The sequence below is a fragment of the Achroia grisella genome, unplaced genomic scaffold (assembly GCF_030625045.1).
Source record: "Achroia grisella isolate CSIRO2021 unplaced genomic scaffold, CSIRO_AGI_Agris_v1 utg660, whole genome shotgun sequence".
NCBI lineage: Eukaryota > Metazoa > Arthropoda > Insecta > Lepidoptera > Pyralidae > Achroia > Achroia grisella.
Genome location: NW_026712984.1, coordinates 5,424,499 through 5,438,363, shown reverse-complemented (window position 1 = coordinate 5,438,363; position 13,865 = coordinate 5,424,499). Strand labels below are relative to the sequence as shown.

Below are 13,865 nucleotides of genomic sequence, written 5' to 3'. Positions count from 1 at the left end.
CTATTGCCATGCACGCTCGTCATTCACGTAATCGTTCAATGAGTTAGGCTTTGCTCAGCAAATATGATTTAACAAATTAGTACATCTTATATATAAAATTCTCGTGTCACAGTTTTCGTTCCCATACTCCTCCGAAACGGCTTGACCGATTCTCATGAAATTTTGTGAGCGTATTGAGTAGGTCTGAGAATCGGCCAACATCTATTTTTCATCCCCCTAAATGTTAGGGGTAGTCCACCCCTAATTTTTTTATTTTTTATTTTAAGGCAAAACAACGTTTGCCGGGACCGCTAGTATAATAATTCTAGACGTTTCTAGACTAGTCAAGAGTTAATGATTCAGCTGACTGACCTTATTGATCATAAAACTATTTGTGTTAAGACCCGATTAACAATATTAATAATATATATTGTATATAATATGAAACTATAAAAAGAATGTTCCTCTCTTATTAGAGCATATAATTATTTAAGTACAATTGGAGATACATATATATGTATACACATATATACATACAATAATAGTTATACATCAATATTCTTTATCTTTAAATAGTATAAAATGAAGTTGCTTCTGCTACCTTATCGCTTAGACCAGTGATTCCCAAAGTGGTCTATATCGACCCCCAAAGGTCTATGACAAATTGCATGTGATCTACGACAGCGGTCATCTTGTTGTTTTTTACTTTATGTTTTTAACACTAAACTTTACTACAGTTAGAAATTTACAAAAAAAATCAATACCAGGTAAGAATGGGGGGTCTAGCCAAAACCGAAAAATATGGCAAGGAGTCTACGACACAAAAGAGTTTGGGAACCTCTGGCTTAGACCTTTTAAACTACGGAACCGATTTTAATAGTTTTTAGCAATAGGTAGATTCAAGAGGAAGATTTATATGTATCATACATGTACACCCGCGCGAAGCCGGGAAGTGTAACTAGTTGTCAATAAAGATTAGCTGGATAGTACAATAGATAAATTAAATGATAAAATTAATCACTAAATAACTGAAAAGAACTGTCATGGTTTCATGAAGAGTGTGCATCTTTTTGAATTACATTAACTAAAGAGAATTTTATATACTGATCAATGGAAATCACAACAAATACGTCATAGCACATATACAATATATCATCAACGAATTAAACAATTTTTAACCAGACAAAAACCAAGTTTGAGTGACTGATGGTCGGTGGTACTACCAGTACTTTTATACTAAGTATAATTGCGCTGCATGCGGTCGACCCCAGTCAGATCAGTAAAAGTGTAACAAAATTATTAATTTGCGTTTCACACCTAATATTATCGAGCGTACACCGATAGCGCAACCGCTATATTGAAAGGAGATCAAATGTAAAATCACATTAATAAAAAAAAAAAAGAATAATTTCCGTAGAGATTTGGTTGTCAAGATCTTAGTTATAGGGATTAACAATTATTCAGATTATAAATCGTAATCAGATGTATGTATAAATACATACATTACACATATACAGCACATTCATAATAATAATATAATATCTCAGGACAATTTCACGCAGCGATATCTAACCCAAGCTAAGCAGAGCTTGTGTTACGGGTATAGGCAACTGATACAAAACCATACGTTTTTTTTGTAAATATATACATAATATATATAGAAAACACCTAGACCAATCAATACAAACAATTATATTTATGTATATAAATGTTTATGCCGTGCGAGGAATCGAGCCTGCGACCTTCGGAAGTAAGTCGATGTGCTGAACCGTATGTTTGTATTTACAAAAAAAATATATATTTATATCAGTTGTCTAGTACCCATAACAAGAGCTCCGCTTACCTTGGGACTAGATGGCGCTGTGTGAATTGTCCTGAAATATTATTATTACAATAATAATTGATTTAGTTTATTGACCTGAATATCCGGTTCGAAGGATCAATGGTCGCGGTGTTACCCTAGTGAGGGCGGATAAACGCAAAATGAACTTTGGTATCAACACATTAGGCATTAAAATTGAGTAATTCAAAAAGATGCTAATACGTTCGAAACAGGTTGAACTGTTGAAGATAGATTTTAAGTACATACTCCCTAATATTTCGAGAATATTCTATAATGTATAATAAATAATAATTAGGCTAAATAGAGAATACGACAGGGGCCGTTCAAGTATTGCGTAAGCAGATTTATTACAATTATTTACAACCCCATCCCCGTTGTAAGCAAAAGTAAGCAAAGCTCTTACCCCCTCCCCCCCATGCTTACGTAAACATTTTTCGATTAAGTATTGTTTTTTTAGCAGACAATGTGAGGGTTGCCATTCGTGTAAAAAAGTAAATAACTACCGATAACGTAATAATCATCTAGTCTCCCCCACCCCCCATGTCATCGAAAATAAGCAAAGCAAAGACCCCCGCACCCCCTTAGTGCTTACGGAATACTTGAACGGGCCAGCACGAGTTGTATACTGTCGTTGAAACTAAATCCAACAGTTCTAAACCGTAGAAGAGCTGTCAACCTTCACGGCTGATAGCAGAAAGGGCATAGATTGAAAATATACTGTTACATAGCATCACTCCTATTATTTTTTTGAGTGAGCTTGCTTAATGTACTTAGCTGCGGGAATGCTGTTTTATTCTGCACTGGATTCAACTTCGATGTCATAAAGATGAAAGGCTCGTATAGTGAGGGACGGTCCATTGCTGATACTTCGAAATGTCGGACTTTCTCTCTGGCGCACCAGTTGGACGCTTTTGAGCAGGTGTTCTCGAGACTGTTGATGTCATCTGGACCAGTGCGGTTACCGATTACGAGCATTACTACCTGTAATCAATTTGTGTTTTTTTTTTATATACTATGATGTTAGGAAACAAGCATACGGTCCATCTACTGTTAAATGGTTACCGTAGCTTATGTATACTAGCGTATTTGACGGCCACGATGTTCTAGTGGTTATAGCACACTGCGTTACTCCCGATGGTAGCACTTTTGACTCCTCATACGGTATAAATATTTGTATTCATGAATATGATTGTTTTTATTGGTCTGGGTGTTTTGTATATATACTATTTATGTAAGGGATTGTCCATTAATCACGTGAGGCTTGAAAGAGGGAGGGAAGGCGAGTGTAGTAAGATATCACGTGTATTAATTTTTTCTATTTTTATGGCAGTCAAAAACGCTAAACATTTTTATCATAATAAAATAGAATTATTATTTTTATATTTTTTATTATATATATATATATATATATTTTTTTTTTTAAATATTATCTTTAAATACAGGTATAAACACCTGTATTTAAAGATAATATTAAAAAAAAATTAAGATGCTTTGCAGGAACTAAAAATACATGTGATGTTGTGGGGATGGGAGGGATTGTCTTAAACCTCACTACGTCTCGCCAAGGGAGAGAAGTGGGTTAAGAAATGCTAAGAAAAGATCACGTGATTAATACGGCCTCTATTTACAAAAAAAAAATATTTATAGTATTTATACACTGGTATAAATACTATAAATATTTTTATAGTATTTATACCAGTGTAGAGTTAGAGCTCGTGTTATGGATACTAGACAACTGTGTCTAGTATCCATAACACGAGCTCTGCTTATGAGGATTAGGTGGCGTTGTGTGAACTGTTTATGAGCCTGATTAGAATTGTAGTTAGTTCTATACTGATATTACACAGATATATATTGTTTTATAAATATATACATAATATGCAGACTGCTACGAACAATTATATTCTTGAATACAAAATGTTTGCGTAACCGTTGCGTGTAAAGTGCGAATACTGTAACTACCATATAGTAATTTTAAGTAGTTATGACGTGGTCGAGGGGAATGAGTAGTCATGCTCACTAAAATGTCCAGACATGTGGCGGCGTGGTGGGCCGGGTCATTGGGCTCCCTAAAATACGGTCGAGCGCAGTGATGGCTGGCTCATCCGTCATACTCGTGAACGACTGCTGCTTGTAGGGACTGGTCTGCTCTTATCACTACGACTGATTTAATCTTATTGTGTATTTATATTTGACCCTAATAAATTAGTGCTGTATTCATACGTTTCGACTTGTAAATATGAAATGACAAGGATTATTTAAAAGAGCAACACACAAGTTTTTGCTCGTTCTTCTTGTGAAGCTTTCTGAATGAGTGGTAGATAAAAAAAAATTGTTCTGACTATTCAAAAGTGTTTAATTTATGTTTATTTGAATAAATGATTTTCTATTCTTTCTATTCTATTATTGTACCGTACCAGGACACAAACCCACAACCATTGGAAGTTAAGTGCTAAACCATTAGACTACTGTGGCCAATTTGTATTTACATACCTCTTTCTTATCTTTATTCCTGTCTATATCCTTTTTCAGGTACATGAGTACATCGAGAGACTCAGGTTTTGTTGTATCATATACCATTACAAAACCTTCAGCAAAGCCCAGGTAGTGCCTCTGGAGTACTTGATTGGCTGTCAGCTGCATTGTTGGCGACTGTGGTGGACCTATTGATGATCAAAAGATTTTTTTATATTTAACCTGAGGTGATCGCTGGAAAAAATTACACTGTAATAGGTCTTTATATCTTTTCAGAGATTAGCAAAAACAAACAGACAGACAAGAAGTCTGAATTTTTTATATAATGGCAATATTTACTTTCATATGCTTACACTAAATGAAGAGCTGTTAATTTAAAATTACACACTTAAATTTTATTTATTTAGAGAATTTATTTGAGAATGAATTTCACACATAAAGTCATTCCACAATACATCAGCTTTCACTCAGAACTCATTAAAAAAAAGTAGCTAAGGAATAATGATAATTATTGCATAGAAGCACACTATAATGACTGCAATGAAACTGATTAAAAATAAAAAAGATAATAACATAAAAATATAAAAAATTCACCAACTGTGTCTCTTGCCAGTTTTCCACTGGGGTAACTAGCCAAACTGAACTGTATGGTAGTCTTACAAATACAAATATACAAATACGAATATCTTTATTTTGACTCCAAAGTGGTTTACAGGATTTTAAAAAATAGTGATAAAAAATTAAGAAAAAATAAAAGAGGTCCTATATGATTATTTTTATTTTGAGTGAGTAAGCAATGAGGTGATCTTCTAAAAGCTGAAATGATTCAATTAAAAAAAGATTTGAAACCTTTAAACTCGCCTGTAAGCGGTGGCTCAAGTCCTGCTGTATCATAGAAACACACACGTTCTTTCGTACCTCTATCTGTCTCAATATTTGCCACATAGATATCCTCTATTGTTGGATAAAAAGATGACTTCAAATTCACATTTCCGTATATTAATTGCTCTAATACTGCAGTTTTACCGACTCCTTTCATGCCACATATGACTACTTTACTAGTTTTACCCATTTTATTCAAAGAATAAAAATTATGTGTTTTGGACTACTAAGTTCTATAAAACATGTTTAAATTTTGGTGTGTACTGAACGTACGTTAAATACATTAATTAAAATAATTTACAGTTGGGTTTTAATTTGTGTTAAACAATAATTTAAATAAACAAAATTCATATACGTAGCGATATCTTACATCAGTAATTTGATTGATGGAATGATTAAGAATTACAAATTGAATGATCTGATTTGACAAAATTAATGACAGACACAACCAGTAGAGTACAGAGTAGTGATCGGCATTATTTGACATTGACATATTTCATTTAATTTTCAATGTCAGCAATCAGTGCCATCACCCAATTAATTAACCAAAGTTTTCAATATTATTGTGTTCCGGTCTTTATTATGAAAATAATTAATTTTTCTCTACGTCGTATATTGTGTTAAATTCATTAAATATATTTACATACATTTGCTTCGCATAATTAAACAAATAAAGTTGTATGACTGTTGAAAATTGACACCATGGCAGCATTATCAGCTTCAACATTGGATTCTGAAATTACAAAAAGTGATAAATATTCTATTTTATTACCGACTTACAACGAAAGAGAAAATTTGCCAATTATAATATGGCTAATTATTAAATATATGGATCCCAGGTAATATCGTATTTACATTGTTGATTTATTATCAATAGTAACTTATGACAATACTAGCTGTCCCCGCGACTTCGTTCGCGTGGATACTGGCTCTAATCCAAAAAGCCATAGAAAAAATTTTCATAGTTCTATCTTAAAAAATAACGAATTTCCATACAAACTTTAAATTTTATTATACTCAATTTAGGGTAACATTTTTACAAACTTTGAATGTCCTATATTTATATTGAATCAATAGCTTAAAAAATAAGTTTCAAGCTATCATATTTTTAAAGTTAGAAATTTTAAAAATAAAAATACCTCCATACAACTTTTCGTCTTTCTTTTCATCCCCTTCCAACCCTTTTTTCACATTCAAATAGCCTGTTCTTTCTCAGGATCTAGACTATATTTGTACCAAATATCATTTAAATAGCTCCAGTAGCTTTGCTGTGAAAGTGCAACAGACAAAGTTACTTTTGCATTTTTAATATTAGATTTTTTTAGCGGTTTCGATTATGAAGTAATTGTGATTGATGATGGAAGCCCCGATGGAACATTGGAAGTGGCCAAGCAGCTTCAGAAAATTTATGGGCCCCAAAGAATAGTGCTACGTCCGAGAGAGAAGAAATTGGGGCTAGGTACAGCTTATATACACGGTATAAAACATGCAACCGGCAATTTTATCGTTATCATGGATGCTGATTTGAGCCATCATGTAAGCACTTTATTATTTAATACGGCACATCCATAAATGTAACATAAAATACGAGATATAAAGACCAACTTGCTGTTCCTAAATACTTTGATAAAGTAAATTTGTAGGAATGGGTATAAATATTTACAATAAGAGACCAAGTCATATACTGGAACCTTTAAAAAAATTCGAAACATCTGTTAAATCATATTTATTGAGTAAAGTCACTCACTGGCAACAGTTGTTAATGCTTGGGATTTTCATATAATGTTAGACATAGACACCTATATAAGTATATAATGTAAATAACCTGGCCTTTAAGAAAAAATAAATACAGTTGAGTTCCTCAACAGTTGTTCTCAATTGAATCTGTATATTGAATTGTATGACAGAAAATATATTAATACATAAAAAATTACAAGGGAAATGAAAATGAAATTATGAATTAAAAATGAAAAATAATTTATTCATATAAGAAAGAATAAATTATTTCTTATTTTTAATTGACTTGATTTAAGTTAGGAATAATAGAATAATACTAGCTGTCCAGGCAAACATTGTTTAGCCTTAAAAAAAAATTTAGAGGTGGACTACCCCTAACATTTCATGAAAAATAGATGTTGGCCGATTCTCAGATCTACTCAATACACTCACAAAATTTCATGAGAATCGGTCAAGCTGGAGGAGTATGGGAATGAAAACTGTGACACGAGAATTTTATATATAAGATAATTCCTATACTGATTGTAAAGAAAAAAACAAGATAATTAAAATTCTATGTTTATAGTGATTAAGTTGGAAATATTTTGCAAGTAATTTATTAATAATATGTAAGATATATTAAAACTGACACTTGCTTCATTATGTATGTATGTATGTATTATTCTATTTACATAAAGAATGCTTATTTTAGTAATATTTGATAATAATAGTAATAATCATCTTTATTTGTCTCAAACAAAAAAAAATACAATTGTTGCCCACACAATAATAATGTAATAATATATTTATTGACACCAATTTAAGTAGTTGCAGTTCTTCTTCTTATAAACTATTACATTTTTGTTAAATATAATAAAATTTAAAAGTAATGAAGGAGATGAAACGGTCTATAACTCAGAGGGCGCAGTGAGTCCACCCTCTCTGCTATTCTGTTATAGCCTTTACCAGCAAATTATTAGATTGATGTCGACTATAGCACATTGAGTTAAGTTCGAACTACGTTCAGTTTATATGCCTTATAAATTTTATTGCAGCCTAAATTCATACCAGATTTCATAGAACTACAACAGGAACATGACTACGACTTGGTATCAGGCACACGTTACGCCCGCGGTGGAGGAGTCTACGGGTGGGACTTTAAAAGGAAACTCATATCGCGTGGCGCCAATTTCCTCACCCAGATGCTACTCAGGCCAGGAGCCTCAGATTTGACTGGATCATTTAGGTTGGTTAGCAGTTTATTTATTTTATTTTTATTTACTAACTTTATTGATGGCCTCAGTGGTCCAGCGGTTTAACATACCGCTTTACTTCCAATGGTCGCGGGTTCGATTCCTCGCACAGTGCAAACATTTGTATTCATGAGTATGATTGTTTGTAACGGTCTGGGTGTTATCTATGTTTATTATGTATTCACAAAAAAAGGTATCTAAGTATTTATATCAGTTGTCTAGTATCCATAATACAAGCTCTGCTTACCGTGTGACTAGATTGTCCAGAGTTATTTATTTATTTGTTTGCACATTTTCACATTAACAGGTACAGGCAAAATGCTTAAATAAACACATATTGGTGAATTCACCAGGAAATAAGCATGATGATGTCATTGTGACTGTCAAAGGTGATTGTGTGATCAAGTTACTGTGGTACATTGCTGTATTAGGGTCACTATTATCCAATAGTTGCTATGCGACGCACCTAAATACATCAATTTTGTATTTACAATTAATTATGGCTAGTACGACAAACTAAATATTGTCTACTAACCACTGCTGTGTCCAAACTGTGTCACACCTTACATTTTCCTATTGATATTTAGTATATAGGATCAATATTTTCACGTACATTTTCTCAGTCTATTATCATCTGTAATATACATCGTCTCAACCGACAACATCATATTATTACCCTGCAACAATTGCCTTTATATGTACGCTCATTCAAGTTTTTTGTTTTATGGATGACAATACGAGTGATGCACTCGCCTGCGCTAACGGTTTACTCTGGCGGGGCACCAGTGGAGGTATAAGATGAACATGAGGTCAGGTCAATTGTCATGAGGCCCATCGCGACATATTCAACAAGAATTTATCATGATGGTTTCCGGTGAACCGCGTGGAGGTCAAATTGACATAGTACATTGCTAGCAATGAGATCATCAGTCCATATTACTAACAATGTCCTTTCCCCCCCGCTCATTCAGGTTGCGTTTCCATGTTCAGCCGCTCCATAAGTCCTGCAGGTTTGGAGTGCCATCTGCACTCACCCCTATCGTTCGGGGGTAAGGGGATTGTTAGTAATGTGGACTGATGATCCCATTGCCAACAATGTACCATGTCAGGTTGACCTCCACGAGGTTCCCCCTGGAAATAAATTCACCGGGAATTTATCACGATGGGCTAACTGACCTGACTTCATGTTCATCATATCATCCTCCACTGGTGCCCTGTCAGCGTAAACCGTTAGCGCAGGCGGGTTCATTATTACATTATCATCCACTAAAATAAAATAACCCCTATCATTCGGTAAAGCTGTAAAGGCCAGCAAACAACAGCTAACAGCATATAGTCCAAAAAATACAATGACATGTATTTTTGATGCATCTATTCATAAATTAACTTAAAACTTTCTAAATTCCTTCCAGATTGTACAAGAAAGATGTTCTACAGAAGCTGATCGACTGCTGTGTATCAAAGGGCTATGTCTTCCAAATGGAAATGATCATACGGTAAACAAATATATAGCATATAGAACAATAGAAGCAAACATACAGACAAAATCGCATTGCCTACACATAAAACTGTATTTTTTAGAGGAGGTTTCAGATTCTCTGCAGCAAAGATCTGGAATGATCTCCCCCCACCGTCTTAAAATGTCCCAATTTAGTTTCAAATATAAATTGAAAATAGTTTTACTGGAAAAACAAATTTTAAATAATTGAAAAACTGAATATTAACATAACATACGGGTATCATAGTCTCATGGGTGCCAATGGGCTTGTATTCGTATATTTAATATGATATATGCCTTGATTGTTGACTTCTACGACAAAAGAGGTGAGATCTAAACGGGTGCCAATTTCAATGGTCTGAAATGTATTTATGTAGACATATTATATACTAGCTGTACCCGCGACTTCATCCTAGTGAAATTTAACTTTATTTTTCTAAAATAAAACTAGCCTAAGTTACTCATTACATCAACTACCTGCCAATAAAAGTTCCGTCAAAATCGGTCCAGCCAATTCAGAGATAGACAGACAAACGGACAAAAATTTAAAAAAATGTTATTTTGAAATATCTTTTGTATTTATATTCATAGGCATTTAATAAAAAACGGTTATTTCAACATTATAAACAGACAATTTATATATGTATAGATAATAAAGGATAAATATATATTTATTTATTTTCAGGGCTAGACAGCTGGATTATACAATAGGGGAAGTGCCAATAACGTTCGTCGACCGCGTTTACGGGGAGTCGAAGCTGGGCGGTTCGGAAATCTTCCAGTTTGCTAAAGCATTGCTGTATCTCTTTGCCACCACATAATATAACTCAAAATATACTTTAAGAAGGTTCGTTCTGATCCTACGTATTTTTTATACTGTGGTCGAGTAGTGGTTGCAATTCGACCATAATTAATTTAACATTCAGTGAGACTATAGACCAGGGTAGGCGAACCAATGGCACGCGTGCCATTGACGGCACGCGACACAATATTTTGGGCACGTCGTCGATCATAAAACTGTTTGAAGAAGCTGGCTCATGCTATTTTAACAATATTTTCAACTACCTATGCCTGCGAGTCATTATTTTCAGAGATAAATAACATTAAATACTCGGTTAGAAACCGTTTGACAGATGAATCCAGTTCAACATGCATTTTGCTAAAAGTAACATTGTACAAGCCTGACATATATTATTTGTCATCTAACCTGCAGCAACAGAAGTCACTCTAATTTTACAGTAATTTAATTTATGCGTGTAATGAAAGCAATCCAAAATGTACCTCATTTGTTATGTTATTTCATAGAGAGTTTTGATAGTATTTATTATTATTATTTTCCAAATAATCAGAAAGTCAAAATTATTTGATGGCACGACAATAACCCCATTAAACATTTTGTGGAAAAAAATGGCACGTTGATGCATAAAGGTACGTCTACTCTGCCATAGACAAATAATAATCTAGTCTTAATTAGTAAACAAAACAGTATAGATATGTGTATATCAAATAATATTACTATGTATGGAATACAACACTACTGTTTATTGTACAAAGGGATATAGTAATTTATTACTTTCAAAGGTTATCACCTGTACAATTCACACATCATCACCTAGTTCCAAGTCAATTAGAGCTTGTGTTGTTCGGTACTAGACAACTGATGTAAATACTTAGATTTTTTGTAAATACATACATAATATATATAGAAAACACTCAGACCGATACAAACAATCATACTCATGAATACAAATTTTTGTACCGTGAATCGAATCCTCCTCCATTCATTGTAACGGTCACATCATATTTTGTTTCTTACAGTTTGTATAATACACAGTAGTGTAATTAAGCATACGACTCGCCTTATAACATATTTTTTTTAATAGAAAAATATTTTTTTGTATTCACTCTTCTTCACACCAATACGCATTTTTATTAAACAGTAGTATAATTATATAGATTTGGCATACGACTCGCCTTATGATTCCCGAGTTGCCTTTTTTTTTAATTTTAATAATAACCATCGGAAGTCAAGCGGTAATCAAAAATAATACTTCTATATTATTTCAGGCAATCACAGACAATAGAGTAGTCCAAGACCATAAATTTCCATAAAGAATGCTCCTGAACCACCCTTTTTTTTTTACTTGGAGAAAATCCCTCATGGAGACCCGCCCGCCCCGGGGGAGGCAAGCGGGTACTGTGAGACTCCTACTCACTAAAAACTCCAAGGTATCCCGACGAAGCGGCTATAGCCGGAGTCGCGGGATCGAATGTCAGTCCACCGCAACTCCGGCGGCGTTCCTGAACCACCCTAAGTCAACTACCTATAACCAGCGGCGGCCTTACCCATTGCGGAGCTCCGGTCTATACTGGGCCCTTTGCCCTAAGTGAAAAGTATGTGATGCGAACGATTATGCGGAAATATTCCAGATTCAAGAATACTATAGATTTTTTTAATAATTTCTTTTTGTTTATTTTATCGTTGGTAATTTTGTATATTTGCAATTAAATACATAAATCAGGAAGTTTTTGCAACTTGCCACCAGGGGGGGCCTTTCAAGTATTACGTAAGCACTATGGGGGGCGGGGAGTTTTTGCTTTGCTTATTTTGGATGACATGGGGGGTGGGGGAGTCTAGATGATGATTACGTCATCGTTAGTTATTTACTTTTTTACGCAAATGGCAACCCTCACATTGTCTTTGATAAAAAAACAATACATAAAAGAAAAATGTTTACTTAAGCATGGGGGAAGGGGTAATGTCTTTGCTTACTTTTGCTGACAAGGGGTTTGGGGGGGGGGGGGGTAAATAATTGTAATAAATCTGCTTACGTAATACTTGAACGGCCCTAGGCAAAATGATTTGCTTGTTTACAATTTGCTTTGGTTGTTACACGGGTCCCCAGCAAGAGCGAGACCTAGGCTATTGCCCTCTTCGCCACCCCTTAAGTCCGTTACTGCCTATAACACCAAATGACTGGTGTCATTTGGTGTTATAGGCATCATGGTCACACAGACCGGTTCCATAGACAATAATTAAAAATAAATTTCAAAGGACACACTAAATATAATACTGAATTAACTCCAAACATACAATTTCTAGTAAATGAACTTTAATGTTAAAGCTATGTATGTATATATAGTTGATTTTCTAATAAATTTATTGTTCATTTAATAAAAGGTAATGTGTGATGCGTAAGAATAATATATTGTTATATTGTGATAGAATTATTTTGTATTGACTATGCAAGAATCTATAGTCAGAGAGGTACTGGCTTGTTTGTTATAAAGAATAAATATCTTGTTTTTTAGTAACGTATATTGTCAAACTTGAACTAACTTACTAAACAAATTGAAGAAGCCGAAATTCCACTGTCTCAAACCATGACGTTGGCGAAATAAACTAAACAAGTTATTGTGACATTCCTGCCTTTATCGATGTACCCAATCTTTATCAATATCATTATTTATTACATAGTATAAAATAAAGTCGCTGTCGCTGTCTGTCCCTGTGTATGCTTAAATCTACAAAACTACGCAACGGTTTTTTTTTAATAGATAGAGTGATTCTAGAGGAAGGTTTATATACATATTAATACATGTACTCCCGGGCGAAGCCGGGGCAAGTATATAGTGTGGAATAAATGTCTCGAAGTATTGTAGTCGCAATTATGCAATGTCTGAATTGAAATGTAATAAGGGATTTTTATTTAATGTTAGACATAGACACCTATATATATACATTGTAAATAAACTGGCTTTAAAAAAAAATAATCCAATTGAGTTTCTTGCCAGTTCTCAATTGGATCTATATACTGACTTAGCCGCTTCTGAATTTGACGTTCATAAGAGTCTAAAATGTCCTATATGAATAAATATTTTTTTAATTTGAAAAATTAATCGAATTTGTATAAAAATGATTGGTCCAGGTTGCGAAATTACCTATAGTGATAAGACAGTTTTTTTACGATGAACTTTTTTAATAGTTTTTTTTACTTTATTTCTTATCAGTGCGCTATAAAGATTTATTATTATTAAAATTACCAACTCTCTGACTATAGATGGGCTAGTGGAGACTGTTACATGATAAGTATAATTTTATTTATATGTACACAGATAAATTAATAAACAATTGTTTTATATTTTAAACTTGTCTGTATTAATTCCTAGTACTACTACGGTTGAACAGTTTTTTTTAATATCATATCTTTTTTAGCGA

The 13,865-nt window shown here is 33.6% G+C and overlaps 2 protein-coding genes across 3 annotated transcripts; one reads left to right on the top strand and one right to left on the bottom strand.

Moving 5' to 3' along the window:
* Window positions 1-2,412: 2,412 nt before the first annotated feature.
* LOC131849742 (NF-kappa-B inhibitor-interacting Ras-like protein) lies at window positions 2,413-5,529 on the bottom strand. Of its 2 annotated transcripts, none has more exons than XM_059199855.1 (3): window positions 5,147-5,529; window positions 4,316-4,485; window positions 2,413-2,803 (listed from the first exon to the last, which is right to left on the bottom strand). In XM_059199855.1, exons 1-3 carry the CDS (start codon window positions 5,367-5,369, stop codon window positions 2,543-2,545), a joined length of 654 nt encoding a protein of 217 aa, XP_059055838.1. In that variant the 5' UTR covers window positions 5,370-5,529; the 3' UTR covers window positions 2,413-2,542. The 2 variants fall into 2 exon arrangements, with proteins under 2 accessions (XP_059055838.1, XP_059055839.1); XM_059199856.1 differs by having other exon boundaries at window positions 5,159-5,529.
* A 170-nt stretch (window positions 5,530-5,699) lies between these two features.
* Window positions 5,700-12,428, top strand: LOC131849733 (dolichol-phosphate mannosyltransferase subunit 1). The gene is made up of 6 exons (XM_059199848.1): window positions 5,700-6,018; window positions 6,505-6,715; window positions 7,951-8,141; window positions 9,561-9,644; window positions 10,332-10,493; window positions 11,714-12,428. The coding sequence occupies exons 1-5, from the start codon at window positions 5,882-5,884 to the stop codon at window positions 10,465-10,467; spliced, it is 759 nt and encodes a 252-aa protein (XP_059055831.1). The 5' UTR covers window positions 5,700-5,881; the 3' UTR covers window positions 10,468-10,493; window positions 11,714-12,428.
* The last annotated feature ends 1,437 nt before the right edge of the window (window positions 12,429-13,865 follow it).